Raw genomic sequence first — 14,073 nt, forward strand, 5'->3', positions numbered from 1 at the left:
CTCGTTTTGTCGTAAAACTTATTTTCTGTGGTACTAACAAAGAAAGGCGTAGAGGACCCGCTGCCCTAGATACGAAAGCATCTTCATGGCCAGGCTTGCTGACTGGCAGCACGGGATTTGGATTATTATTATTTTAGGTCGAATTCAATTTCCAGTTCCTGAGAACAAAAGCGCTCAGCAGCGCATAAAAACATTAACTTTTGTCCGAATTGAAGATGTGCCTATAAACGAGTACGAGTAGTTCGAGTAAGCAGCCAAGTGAGGCTCAGACAAAGGCAGAGGTGTAGACAATGCCAAAGCTACCTACCCGACCCCCTACCCCCTCTCTTTTTTCATGCTCCTCAGTTTGTTACGCTACTTTTATGTTTTATCCCAGATTTTCCAGACTGAGATTTTATGGCAAGAACTCGTCGGATGGCTTTTCCTCGCAGGGGCACGGTCACGGGCACGGGCACGGTGAAAGCAATTCATTTCAATAGAAATGTAAATAACCAATTTTAATAATAATTGAAATGAATTTGCAAGGGAAACGCAACATCTTGATGGGGTTGATGTGCACAAGTCGAAGTGGAAGGAACCGAGCGCAGTTGAGAATACTTGTATGTTAGTTGCATGCGGCAACCCACAGCTAAGTATGTATGTAACTTTCTGTTCTGCATATCGCCAGGGAGGCGAGACGGGGTGGGGCGGGGCGGGGCAGGGCAGCAGGACGAAGGGAGTGGGTTGTTAGCAACTGACATCGATGATTTATAAACTGTTTTTAATCGCCTCGCGCATTTGGTGGCATACCCTCAGCGAGTATTCGAGTTGGTAAGAGTTATGAATCGATTTTACGCTGCTGCTAAAGAGGTTCAAAGGACAACAAAATAAGGACACAGCGGGAGAACCGAACGAGTGTTTCGGAAAAGCAAAGAAAATGCATTTGACGCAACTGTGACGAAAACTGTACTTCTTAGAATAAAATGCAAATTATAAAAGTTTGATTTCCAATGGGGATTATTTCCAGTGTCATTACAAGTATTAAAAAGAAAATTCGCATTTAGAATAATGATTCCAAGTTCAACTCCGAGAATCAGAAGGACTTTATTTTATTGGTTTTCGCATAGTCCGGGAAATGTGAAAAAATCATAAAAGTCGTTGAACACAAACTGTAAAGAGAAAATATCAGCAATTGGAAAGCCAGCAAATAATTCTAGCTTTCAGTAATTGCCATCCAAAATAATCTAAAATATAGCCAATGCATTGGCCTACTACGAGTCAGTTCAGAAACACCTACTGATTACAAATTTTAATTGTAATTACAGTCATATACTCTGCCTGATCTTCTGTCCAACCAACAAACTCACTCTTTAAGCTTACGAGATCGACAAAAGAATGTCGTAAAATATTTGAAATAAAGATGGACCGGAGCTGACATTTTGAAAACAACTTCCTTTTTCTTTAATCTCGTAATTCATAGAAATGCGGACATAAGAAGAATAATGTTCTTCATCCAATAATAAATTATAAAAATCCAATACTTTCCTAATTCTTGTTCGATATAGCGAACCGAAAGTAACGACAGAAATAAAGCTGGAAATATTTTTTAAAGCAAAAGGAAATTGTTGAGCACCTATTTTGTTTTTGTCCAGCACTGGATTCGGGGCAACCTCTCCTAAGTGATCTCATAGCAATACCAAAGCTGGACATAGTATAGGACGATTATACGACATCACAATGGACCTCTCAGGCCTGCCACCGCTCCAGCCATCTCAACCTAACCTGACTTAATATTTTAATGTTTTTAACTATTGTTTGTTTTCTTACATTCGATAATAACATAATAACAATGTAAGTCTCACAAAATTATAATAACACTTTCAAAATGCATAACAAATATTCTCGAACACTATTTTCTATTCAAACTATCCGTTCAATATTTTCATTTCCATCTATACTTGGCACAAACTAACACTTCTTTGCTTCCCACTTTTTGTACCGCCTTTACAGTTTTCATCACTTTCTTTTTGTATTTAGATATTTATATATAGCATGTACTTATAAGTCAGCCTTATACTTAGAAACTTAACCTTTCGTGATCCGAATAACTGCCTCTTAGCTTCAGTTCACCTTCTGACGCCTTTTTATATATAGTGCCTAGTCATGCCATATGCTCTTGATACTTTGAACTGGCGGAGTTCAACCTTTTTACGAGAATTCCGAGTGTCATAACAAGCCCCTAATTACGCGGATGATAAATGAAGAAGAGACGCTTGCAGGCATATTTTTTTCCCGTCCATTGGACAAATGTCAAAGCTAATTGAAGAACTCTGGAAATTTGACGAATTGTCCTTAAATTAACATTAATTTCCAGTGTCGGCAGCCGGAGGCGCTGTAACTTTCTTTTCTTTATTTATTTTTTTTTTTTTTTGGCAGGGCAGCGCTACCGGTTCCCTTTATATCTATTGTCTCAGAACCCATTGTCTAGGCGAGTTACGAGATTTGCACGTGTGCACAAATTAGCAAAACTGGTTCCAATTTACAAGGCATTGCCCTCAAGAGGGGTCCACATGAAACTAGTTTTCCGCAGGCACTTTTCTTTTCTTTGTTGTTCCAAGAGTTGGGCGGAAAACCCCAGAGAGAAACAGATGGTCAGAGAAATGAGGAAATGTCTTTTGCTTTATTTTACCTGAGGGGGGGAATTTTCGCTACATGAAGTCGGTGAGCAGAAAAATTAATGAATTAATATCTGCAATTGGAAAGCCAGCAAGTACCAAAACGAGGGATGCAAGACAAACTTATTAGAATCCTCACAATTCCAGTCTCACCCGAATTCCCTTACAACCACCATATGAGGACGATTCTCATAACCACGTGTATACAAGTAAAACGAAATCTCATTCAAAACTAGAACAATGCCATTTCAAAGACTGACTACAAAGGCAACCCGCCACAATGTACGAGTATGTAAAGCAATGTTGTGTTTTGTTGTGTTGTGTGTTGAGGCAAAGGAATTAAAAAACGCTTTATAAAAAAGAAGTCACCAAGCAGAAAGCAGAATGGAGATTTTTTCGGCATTACCTAAGCAAATCAACCCCGCCAGAGATGCAGGACAGCCCTGGCAAGGGCAGCGCCCAAGTAAGGGGTGCAGGCAGAGCAGGACACAGCACGAGATGCGTGTAAATTTCTAAGCCATTACAATGTCAGTGGGTCCTTGGAAGCAGAAATATTGCTGCGCACCCTAAAATCATCTTCAAGGCTGGCAAAGACTTTCAAACGCGAAGGACTTCATCAAGGGTTGAGCTTTGTAGCGTGTGTGGGGCGAGCAGCAAGCAAAGAATGAATGAATGACAGACTGACTGAACGAATGAATGAATGACTCACACACACACACACAGGCATTCAATTCAGTCGAAGGCCATGGGGGATGTTGCTCACGCACACAACTTGGTTATTAATGTTCTGAGAAGGGGAGTCATGAAGGTGCGTGCTTGGCATTTCAATTTCTTGCTCGCCACATTTTTTGGGGTATTCGAAGGCCAAAAAATTTTTCAATTTTTAAAAGCACGTGCGAAAATGCTGGCACTGATCGCTGCGATCAAGAAAAATGGCGGTCCTTGGGGTAAAAATACTTATAGTGAACAGCCGATTAGGTTGAATAAAATGTATATAACAAAATATTTGGCCAATTACTGCGGGAGGTTTACAAAGTTGATCAAAAAACTATTCTAACACGACTAACAAAGGCAATAAATGTTGTTAATACTGCTGTTTGTGGAAAATTCCAACTCCAATAGGGGAAAAGGGCTGCGAATTTGCATGGAAAAATTATATTTTTCATCCGATTCACTTCAAACTTGTTTTGTGAAACCATTATATTTATTTTGGTTTTTCAATCTTACAGCTCACGAGCAATTTAAAAATTATTAACTAGATAAGGTTGTTTTTCCAAACTAACTTTAAAAAGACAGGTTTTCCAGCAAAGAATATTGATTATTGATCGTTCATTTACAAACTAAACATACAATTATATTTTTTTTAAAACTGTTTTTCTTTCAATATGTTGAAAACAAAGAAGTTTTTGTAAAATAGAAGTACTCTTACAAAGACAGATATAGGATATCGGGGGCAACACAGCAATATTTGTGTCATTATTGACAACGACGTCTAATTATAGAGTTACGTTAGTTTAAACACAAGTCCCTATTCCGGGTGTTGTGCGATGCAATTCAAGAAAATTTATACGAACACCTTAATTGTAGAGGAAAAACCCATGACCAATTTAATCAAAAATAAAATTTTGAAATTTTCTGTAACATTCAATATATAGTCACTATAAGACATAAATCCTTTCTAGGTACCATGATAAAGGAATATAGCTCATTTCAATTTTCTGACAAATGGTTTGCTTGCAAAGAGGAAGCAACATTTTTACATTTTTTAGTTGGACATACTACAAGTATGTACATGGTTCTGTGTGCCAGGCCAGCCATAAAAATCAAATGGTCTGGATGGAACAATTGGTGTGAAAATCCTATTAGCAGAGACCGCTTGCCATATCGTTTTTAAAGGGCGTACTCGATTGTGCTTGTAATCGCAGATGGACAGTAACGGAGTAGCTTCACTGTAGGGTATTGCTTAGACTGTCAAAGTTGAACAAAAGCCAACTGGCAGCCCACAGCCCATGTTTTCAATATGGCTGTGTGTGTGTGTTGAAGAGAAAAGTTGAAAGCACGTTTTCATGGTCAAGCACAGAAACAACAACAACAATTACAGCAACAGGAGTGTTGAGAAGTTGAAGAAAAACAAAGAGCAATTAAAAAAGCCAAAGCATTAAATATAAACAAAACAAACAAACATTTGAAAAGTGGAGCAAAGAAATGAGGGGCTGGACAGACGCCATGAATGAAAGGCGTCCGCAAGCTGTGGGCTGTTCTGGGGGATGGGTAGATACGTAGGGGGAAGGGTGAGTACAACAGCAGCTAAAGGAGAGAGGAAAGAGAGTCTATGCAAAATATGCAGCATGCAACAGCCACAAACTCGCGTACATATGTACATACGTGTATATGTATCCACATATACATACATATGTATGTAGATATTAAGGTGTGTTTGTGGAGTGTTGTTGGCACACATTTTGCAGCTGAAAAACTTTTCGCGCCAATTTTGTTGCAACAACAACAACATGCATGCTAAAAGTGTAGCATAAAGCGAAATCACAAAAAAAAAAATAAAAACTGCAGCAGCGCCTCCAACAAGAATAACAACAAACAGGTTTACAACTGACTGGTTGCCATGGTGAAGGCGAAGGGCAGCAGCACAACAACAACGACTACAACCACAGCATGACCACAATAAATGTGCATACAAGCAAATCGCGTGTTTGTGTGTGGAATAAAAATAGAAGAAAAAAATGAATGCAAGCAACAACACGTTTTTGGGTTTTTATTATGCTTTGTTATGCCTTTGTTGTTGTTGTTGGCTAATACTACTACTACTACTGTTGGTGTGGCTGCGGTTGAATTAAATGCAAATTAACGGGGGTGTGTTGTTGTCTAATACGTACATACACGCGAATGATTTTTACACTTAGTAGTTATGCTTTATTCTATTCTGATGTGAAAACAAACAAAGCAGCGCATACTTACACACACATACATACATACATACATTCATCATTCATACTTAGTATAGAAATTGCTTACACAGCACAAATCTAAAATGTCCGTTCATAATAGAAGTCTTTAAGATTAAACCACTTACCTTAGTTCAGTTTAAACACAACACAAGTCGAACACTTTAAACTTTGAAAATTATTGAAATTTAAATACAATTTCGTTTTTAGAAGTATTTAAAACTATTTAAAAGTAACCACGGAGCACTCGCAGGTGTATTGAACAGTATTCACAGTTATCTCAACACTGTTTTCATCATTTCGTTTTGCGCTGCTATTCTACACACAGACTAGCATGTTGTTGCCCATCGATAACACAACAGCCATCGATTTTAGATGTGCGCTGCTGAGAAATATCGCCATAAGGCGCTCATGTTCCGGTATTTGAATTTGATTGGTTCGGTTCAATTTTTTATTTTCACAGAATAGGTACATGTGCTTGGCATTTTTTTGAGTTCAGAAGTCAACATATAGCAGAAAGGTATATTAGAAACATGCATATTCATTTTAATTTTCGTAGAAAGCAAAATCTGTAAGAAATTGATTAGCAATTAGTTTTGTGAATTTGTTTCACTACATTTTCACATCAGGTATATTTCCGTTATCGAATTAGGTCAAATTATGTATCAAGGCAACAAATTGCGAACTTGTTTGCTCTTTTTCTTACAAGTATGTACATATACACGTTTAAATATATACGTTAAGTGACATAGCAGCGAGATTTTGTCTGCGCTATAAAATACTCATTCCAGATATACTCATTGGAACGAAAAAAATGGAACATTACTAGCAAATAGCAATGCTTATTTGAATTCTTAAATTAAAACGAAACTATTAAAATGTCTGCATGCTAAACGTATTCATTTAAAGAACCTATTTATATTTTAAAAAACTTCCTTAAAAAAGGTACGAAAAATAGACAAATAGAACAGCGTCAACAAATGAAGTAAAGAAAATATATAAAATAAGGCAAGCAACTGAAAAATAAAGCATTTAATTAAAAGACAACTCGTATACTAAATAAAAGGGAATCATTATTTGTACCTTCAAAATAAATACAAATTTTAATAAATTAAAAGGCAATTTAGAATTTTTGATTCGAATGACACTGTTTTTGTAATTCTAAATATATTAAATGTAAGGTTTAATCGACAAATAATTATTTGCCGAACAGAAAACCAACCAACTCCAACGAAATGTGATTATTACAGCCACTGAAAATCGCAATTGGGGACAAATTTCGAACAGCTATTTAGAATTATATTATGCTTTCACCTCTGTGTACAATAAAATGTATAACATATATATACATTGTTTAATTTTATTGAAACCAAGAAACAAAAAATTTTTCTTTACATCATTTAGTTTGTAGGACTTACAGCATAAGGCAGTAAATTACAATTAGCGCTGAGAATTATTTCTTAAAAACATTTGTAGAAAACAGTAGTGTAAAATTTGTAGCTAATCCCCTACATATCCTCCACGCTGTACTTGTAGGCCTCATCCTGTGCCGCCCGTTTGGCATTCTGCTTGTCAAACCAGCGCTGCTCGTATCCATTGGAGCGATCCACACCATCCCAACGATAGCCAGGCCGTATGCCGAAGCGATTTTCCGGATAACTGCCTTCATATACCGGCATTGTGGGTTTGTTTGATTGCTTCTCCTGCTTTTTGCGCTTCTCACGCATATATTCCAGCATGGGATCATCCGCATGCTCCCGTGCGCGCAGATGTTGCTCCAAGTCCTCGTCATTGGCATAGCGGGCTACCGGCTTCGACGCTTCGTGCAGAAACTCGGCATTGCGTGCTTTCTGATCCTCCACCTGCTTCACTCCCTTGCCCCAGCGGTCGTATAGTTCTTTCTTCTTTTGCTCGTGCTCCTCCTTGCGACGACGCTCGGCAGGATCTTCAGCAGCTGCATCGCGTGCGCGCTTGCCGCGTCGCCCAGTGCTGCGCATTTGCACCTCGGCATCGCGACCAGACACCTCGCTGGACATTTGCTCAAACAAACGATGCTCCTGACGGCGACGCTCATCCGTTTCGGCTTTAAGGGATTGGGCATTCTGCAGTCCGGCCTTCTTGCCGTCCAGCGTGCGCTCAATCTTTGGCTTATGGGTGGGCGGTGGAGAAAGGCTTCTACTGGCCCAGCGGCTCCTGCGTGCTTGTGATGGTTCCTCTTTTTTTATGCGTCGTGCGGGAGAGTGGTCCTGTCTGCGATCGCGACTGCGTCTGCGATGTGGCGGAGATCGATTGGCGGAGTCGCTACGTCGTGGTTTGCGTCGTGGACTCTGATCCCGTTCTCTTGGGCTTCGGCTGCGAAATTTGTGTCGTCTGGGGGACGTTTCTTTCCGGTGTTTACGTGCGGGGCTTCTGCGAGGCGGAGATTGATCTGCATTTCGCTCACGTCGTCGTCTTGGTGGACTTAAATCTGAATCGCGGCGTTTGCGAGGCGGGGACAGGTCGGAATCGGGTTCCTGCTTGCGCCTTGGTGGACTTAAGTCCGAACCTCTTCTTCGACGGGGCGGTGACAGATCACGCTCAGGACTTGCCTCGCGAGAAGTGCTTCGTTTCTCCTCCTTAATTTTTATTACGGGAAGGCTGGAATCACTCCTGGTTGTTCTGGGTGGTGAATTATTTGATGTGCGTAACCGTCGATTACTGCTGGGCGAGAATTCGTCTTTAATTTTGGTGCGATCAGCCTTACCCCACAAATCGGCGTCATCTTTCGCCTCCGACTTAACGCGCAGCTCATCTTCCTGTGGCTCATCTTTTACGGCTATGTTGCGCCACTTGCTTCTGATGTTAAGATCGTGCTCAATGTATTCGCCAACGATTTGTGGTGCATCTTCGCCACCCAACAGCAGATCCTCATCAACTTCCTCCTTGATGTCGTCGTAGGCGTCGTCGTCAATTATTTTTACCTTCTTTAGCGCTTTCTTTTCCTTTTTTTCCTTCTTTTTCTTCTTCTTCTCCTTATCGCCAGACAGATATTTTTTCAAATATTTCTTCTGGTCAATTATTTTTGTATTCTGCATGGACATGATTTAAAAAACAAATATAAAATTGTCAATTTACGCAAACGTTTTGCATTTCCCAAAAAGCGTTGCCACATGCACTGAAATGTTTTCACGAGTACTGCAACACTAGCAGATATCAGCTGGGCTGAGTCAATGCCATCGATAACATCGTAACACTTTAATTGGCGTACCGATATATTCTTGTCAATCTACTCATCTTTTGCTTTTGTGCATTTTTTGTATAGAGAATATCCTGCTCTTTTTTGTGCGAATAAAATACAAACATTTCAATATATATATATTTATTATTGTTGCTATTTTTTGTTACGATATAAAAGTGAGAAAGAAGTGCAAAATTTTAAAATTGTGCCGCCATCCAGCGCAGTTCCTCCATCGGAACTCTGGTGGCGGCGGCGGCCCAAAAAATCGAAAGTGAGTAAAAAACAACGGCATTCAAAAACAAGACCCCATAAATTTGTGTATAATCGGGGACAATTGAAATAATATACATAGCTAGGCGTAGACATGGTTCTTGTTCTTTCTGTCGTTGTGTCTGCCCGTCCCGACGCCGTCTTATTTCCTTTTACTTGGAAACGACGCCCCGCATTGTTGTTGTAGCTAGCAACGTACAGATTACGAATTTGCAGAGCAAAGCGAAAAGCAACAAAAACAGAGCACGGTAAGCGCGAGAAATATGAGCGCGCAAACAAAATTTTGCTGAGCTATTGTACCGGCAAATTTGACGGCGGCGGCGCACTCATTTTTTGTTTGTTTGCTTATTTCATATTACGCTTGAAAAGCATTTATTTTGCAATGTAACGGGTTTCTCCATGCTTTAAAATTAACATATTTGTCTGCATCGCACTGAATGGTGTTTTTTTTTAATATTCATACTTCCCCCTCCATGCGCTTATAATTCAACCAGCGCTTGCGCTCTATTCTCACACACACTCAAATATAAACGTGAGCTAATTCTTATTGGACAACCGTTACATATCGTCAATAAAAACCACACAAGAGCATTCCGGATTGTGTTTAAAAATTTGATTTGGCAGCTCAACTCTACAACAGAACTATCAAATACAGGGACATAATCTCACAAACAAAATCAGATATTAAAATTCTAATGAAATCTTTTCCAAATGTTATTGGAAAATACAATGAGGACTCCCCTTACTAGGAGTATGGGTGATTGGGCGCTCACTAGAGATGTGTAGTTTTTGTGGCAGCAACCTCGTATAACGACATCTTGTCAAATTTCGAGTATTTTCGGCAGGCACTCACGCGTCCATCACTAGTAAAACACACACGCACACTAGCAGACCATGCGGGACCAAAGCAAGCAGCGGTTTATTTTCAGTTTAAAAGCACAACACGCCGCGTGCAGTTCGGTCGAATCGGTTCGCTCGTTCGCTCGCTTTCTCGGTCAACGTAAAAAAGAAAAAGTCAACATTTGAGCAAGAAAAAAAATTAGTTGCCGTTTGAAGTGCTCAGCAAATTTTTGTAGTTATTTGTGTATGTGTGTGTAAGTTGTTGTTATTGCCTCAAATGCGTAGTGAATTTATTTTCCATTAATTTGTATGCGTCTCAGCGTATATATTACGTATGAGTGTGTGTGCATGTGTATGTTTGATTTAAAAAATTAGCGGTCGCCGACGGTCGGCCGCTAAGCGATTTGCTCTGGTTTCTGTTTTCTTTCCCGCTACTCTTTCAAGAAGTAGACGCTTGACGCGACATTTCTTGTTGCTGCAATTGCAACTAAAGGCCAAAGTAATTTTAAGTGATGGTTTGCAAACAGAAAAAAAAACTAACCTCAATAAATTAGTTGCTGCATTGGTTGCTTTTACTTGGCGTAAGCAATAATATTTAACAAATTGTTTGTATAACATTCGATTTTCTATCGGGGTCTCCCGCTATTGGCTCCACGCACGCGATGCATTCGTAAAAGAAGAGGGGCGACGGACCATTTAGTGCAAAATTAAGAACCTCAAACAAATAGAGCGGCTTTGGCGCCTTTGTGTTGGGGATTTATTATGCACACAATAGTCACTACAAGTGGCCTGACCTCAAAATAAATAATAAACATGCATATTTATAAGTGTGTTCGTACGTATGTTTTGCATTGCATGCAGAATTTCGTTTAAATAATGAGCCTAAAATAAGCACAAGTTGCGCACTCGTGTCTGTCTGTCGTCGTCGTCTCACTGTCTGTCACTCAGTCTGTCTGCCTAAATCTTCAAATCGCGCGATTGCCCTACAAAGAAGGCAAACAAAACAAGAATGAAGTGCTAGAAACGAGCGCATCCGACTCTTAGAAATCCTGCTGTTACTAACTGAACAAAAATAATACTCGTAATAAAAATGTGAAACAAATAAAAGCAAAAATGTGTAACGCCTATTTTAATTGCTAAGATTCGCATCGGGTTTGTGTCTACGCTAATGTGTGCAGCAGCAGCTACAACAAGAACAAGAGCTGCTGACAGAGATGACATTTATGGCCATAACATTTTTTTTATAGCTGACATCACTAGTGAGAAAATAAAATTGTCCTTGCTTTGAGTTGGTAGAATACATTTTAGAAGATCCTGGCGTTTTCGACTTATCTCGGTACATCTCGTCATGTGTTGATCAAGGACACACACACATATGTATGTGTGTTTGTATGTTTCTACTGAACTCGTATACCCTTTCACGTTTGGGGTACTTGGTATAAAAATAAATTGAAAAAAAATTTGTCATGCTAACACGCGCACACACGCAAATCACAGTTTTCCCTTTTTTTGTTGTTGCTTTAGTTACAATACAAGTACAATTTCTTTCTTCTCTGACGTTCTTCCTCATTCTACTTTTTAGGTTGATACACACACACACAGGCAGTCAGGCGATTTCGTCGGTTAATTTAGTCGCTCGCTCGGCCGTCGGTGTCGTCGCAACGAAAGCGCGACGTAATCGCAGCAACCAACCAACCAACAACCACAACAGCAGCAACAACAACAACAAATGAAATAAAATCGAAATACAAATAAAAACAACGGCAGCGTGAAAAGCAGAAACAAAGGTGATCGCGCCTCAGCAACAGCAATAATAACAACAACTACAACGCAAGCTGAATACAAATTGTCGAATGTGCAAGTTTGTTGTTGTGTGGCCGTCGTGCAAAGTGAAAGAGTTGAGGGAAAAAAAAACGCGAGAGAATAGGGAAAAGTGAAAGAATCAACAACTTATAAAAGTGAACAACGCACGCGTTTCTGTATCTGCATCTGGGTGTGTATAAGTGTCTTAAGTGCATGTATTCATAAAATTAAAGTGCATTCAGTGAAAAAAAAAAATTGCAACAATAAAAATGAGTGCCAACAAGCGACGCCGCAATAGCAGCAACAGCAACAATAACAACAACACAACAAGCAGCAAAAGTAGCCGTCGCTTGCAATTACAGCGAATACTACAACAGCAGCAACAACAATTGCAAACGGATAATGTGGAAACAAGCCAAGAAAATGCAACTGCAGCGGGCGCAGCAGCAACAACAACAACAACAATGTCAAAACCAGAGCCGGAGCCAGAGCAGCCGCTTTCGCCGCCAGCAAAAACAGAAACCACAACAGCAGCAGCAGAAGCCACAACAACAACAACACCACCACCACCAGTATCGAAAACAACAGCCGTTGTTGATTATGAAGACGACGACGACGACGTCGCGGAGCTGCCTCGCATGTGCCGCTGTTGCTGTAAAAATGAAATGGAATTGCTGAAATTATTCGAGGAGAACATTGCCGAGCCTAAAAAGCCCGAGCAGCAGGAGTGGGAGGGGGAACGAATTAACACCTTGCTGACGCCATCAATGCGTCGTCGTCGCACAGCAGCAATAACAACGACACAACAACAACAACAACAGCAGCAGCAGCGCAACTCTGAGAATCCCGTTGATTATGCGTTGAGTGGCGCACGTTGCGGCATGGAAATTGTCCATGAAGAAATGCTCATTTGGATGCTCGACGTAAGTAAACAAATTCATTCACTCTATATATTTCATTCGTGCCTTTCGCACTCACACACTGCAATTGCAATGGGATGCATATATTTCCAGCTCTATGTGTCCGTACCTCTGCTGGTTTCTAGCAATAGGGCCTGATTTTGCTCGCAAAACTTGAATATGTCCAACATTTTCAACGCCTAGATTATTATTTATTTATTTACAGTTAAGGAGTTGCTAACTTTGCAAAAACAAAAAAAGAAAAGAAAAAGAATTTAAAGATTTTCTATAGTCAACTATTAGTTATAGCAGCGTATTGTATATAATAAATAATTTCTGCGATCAGCTATTCATTTGTTTCGGTGTATGACGATTTTCTGGAATGTCAAAAAGTGTAAACGCTAGGATGTTGAAATTTCCACTCAAGCTGTCTTTTATGATATACTTGTAGATGAGCACTAAAAAGCCATTTCGGAAAATTCGCATGGTAAAGGGGGGAAACGGGATATAAAATTTGTTTGAAAAATCTGAACATTTTCCAACCAATTTTGCAATCGACTTCAAACCTGGTTGTTTGCTCACAAAAAAATTCAAAATAAACTGCATTCTTGTTTTTTTTTTGTAAACTTTTTCTGGAGCCTGGGGGATTGAGGCTTTAACATTTTGTTTTGTTTTTTTGGGTGAACTAGTAATATATTAAAGTGTATCATTGTATCATTATGTAAAAACAACTGCATGCAATTCACAGTTAGTTTAATTACATAAGTATGTTTATTTATTTACATTAGTTGTTACATTATAAAAACTAATTACAAAATTTAGAAGTGCTAGCTAATTAGATCTAATAATTGTTGTTTGTCGGAAATTTTAAATCAGAGTTCGTGCACATCCGATTTCTAACAATAGGGTCTGTTTTTCCTGCCAAAGCTGTGACAATTACCGTATTAGTCAATCTGTCCTGACCATCTTTTTCAATTTGTCGTCATAAATTGTCTTTTAACAATAGAACATAAATCTCATATTTTTGACAGCACAATGAAAATCGGAAACACAACTTAACTTGTTGCCAAGCGGTAAATATTTCTTTTTAAGCGCTAAGGCGAATAGGAGTATTTTTATATATTCTTCATTTCAACTTATATTAATAACAACTTTCAGTTTCTTATGGCTTTTTATTGTGTCATTCTTAAAATTGTTAAAATTCTCAACAAATCTAATTGACATAACTTGAAACTTGACATTTTAAATTGTGGAAATCGAATTGCAATTTTATAAAATTAAAATCAAAAGATCTAAAGGCCACAATTTGGCAGACGCAATCTTAAAAATTAAACTTAATCTCTTAGTAATGAGGGCCGAACACGCTCCAATCGAATTCCGTTTATAAACATGCACACGTCACTCAGAAACTCTGGGACCCTTGCTCGCGT

General features: G+C 39.2%; 2 protein-coding genes across 3 annotated transcripts in view; one reads left to right on the plus strand and one right to left on the minus strand.

The window, feature by feature from the left end:
• Nucleotides 1-6,958: 6,958 nt before the first annotated feature.
• LOC115624041 (BUD13 homolog) lies at nucleotides 6,959-8,694 on the minus strand. Its single transcript, XM_030518618.1, has one exon. The coding sequence runs from the start codon at nucleotides 8,692-8,694 to the stop codon at nucleotides 7,123-7,125; it is 1,572 nt and encodes a 523-aa protein (XP_030374478.1). The 3' UTR covers nucleotides 6,959-7,122.
• Nucleotides 8,695-8,977: 283 nt separating this feature from the next.
• LOC115623349 (protein split ends) overlaps nucleotides 8,978-14,073 on the plus strand; it is a 45,399-nt gene continuing 40,303 nt past the window's right edge. Inside the window, exons 1-2 of one of the 2 annotated variants that reach the window (XM_030517633.1) lie at nucleotides 8,978-9,102; nucleotides 11,524-12,667. In XM_030517633.1, the coding sequence (XP_030373493.1) occupies nucleotides 12,014-12,667 (654 nt within the window). In that variant the 5' untranslated portion in view covers nucleotides 8,978-9,102; nucleotides 11,524-12,013. Of the gene's footprint in view, nucleotides 9,103-10,065; nucleotides 10,196-11,523; nucleotides 12,668-14,073 lie in introns of those variants that run through there. The other variant, XM_030517632.1, reaches the window with a different exon arrangement.

This window comes from Scaptodrosophila lebanonensis, unplaced genomic scaffold (assembly GCF_003285725.1).
Source record: "Scaptodrosophila lebanonensis strain 11010-0011.00,11010-0021.00 unplaced genomic scaffold, SlebRS2 tig00000053-arrow-pilon, whole genome shotgun sequence".
NCBI classification, from domain to species: domain Eukaryota; kingdom Metazoa; phylum Arthropoda; class Insecta; order Diptera; family Drosophilidae; genus Scaptodrosophila; species Scaptodrosophila lebanonensis.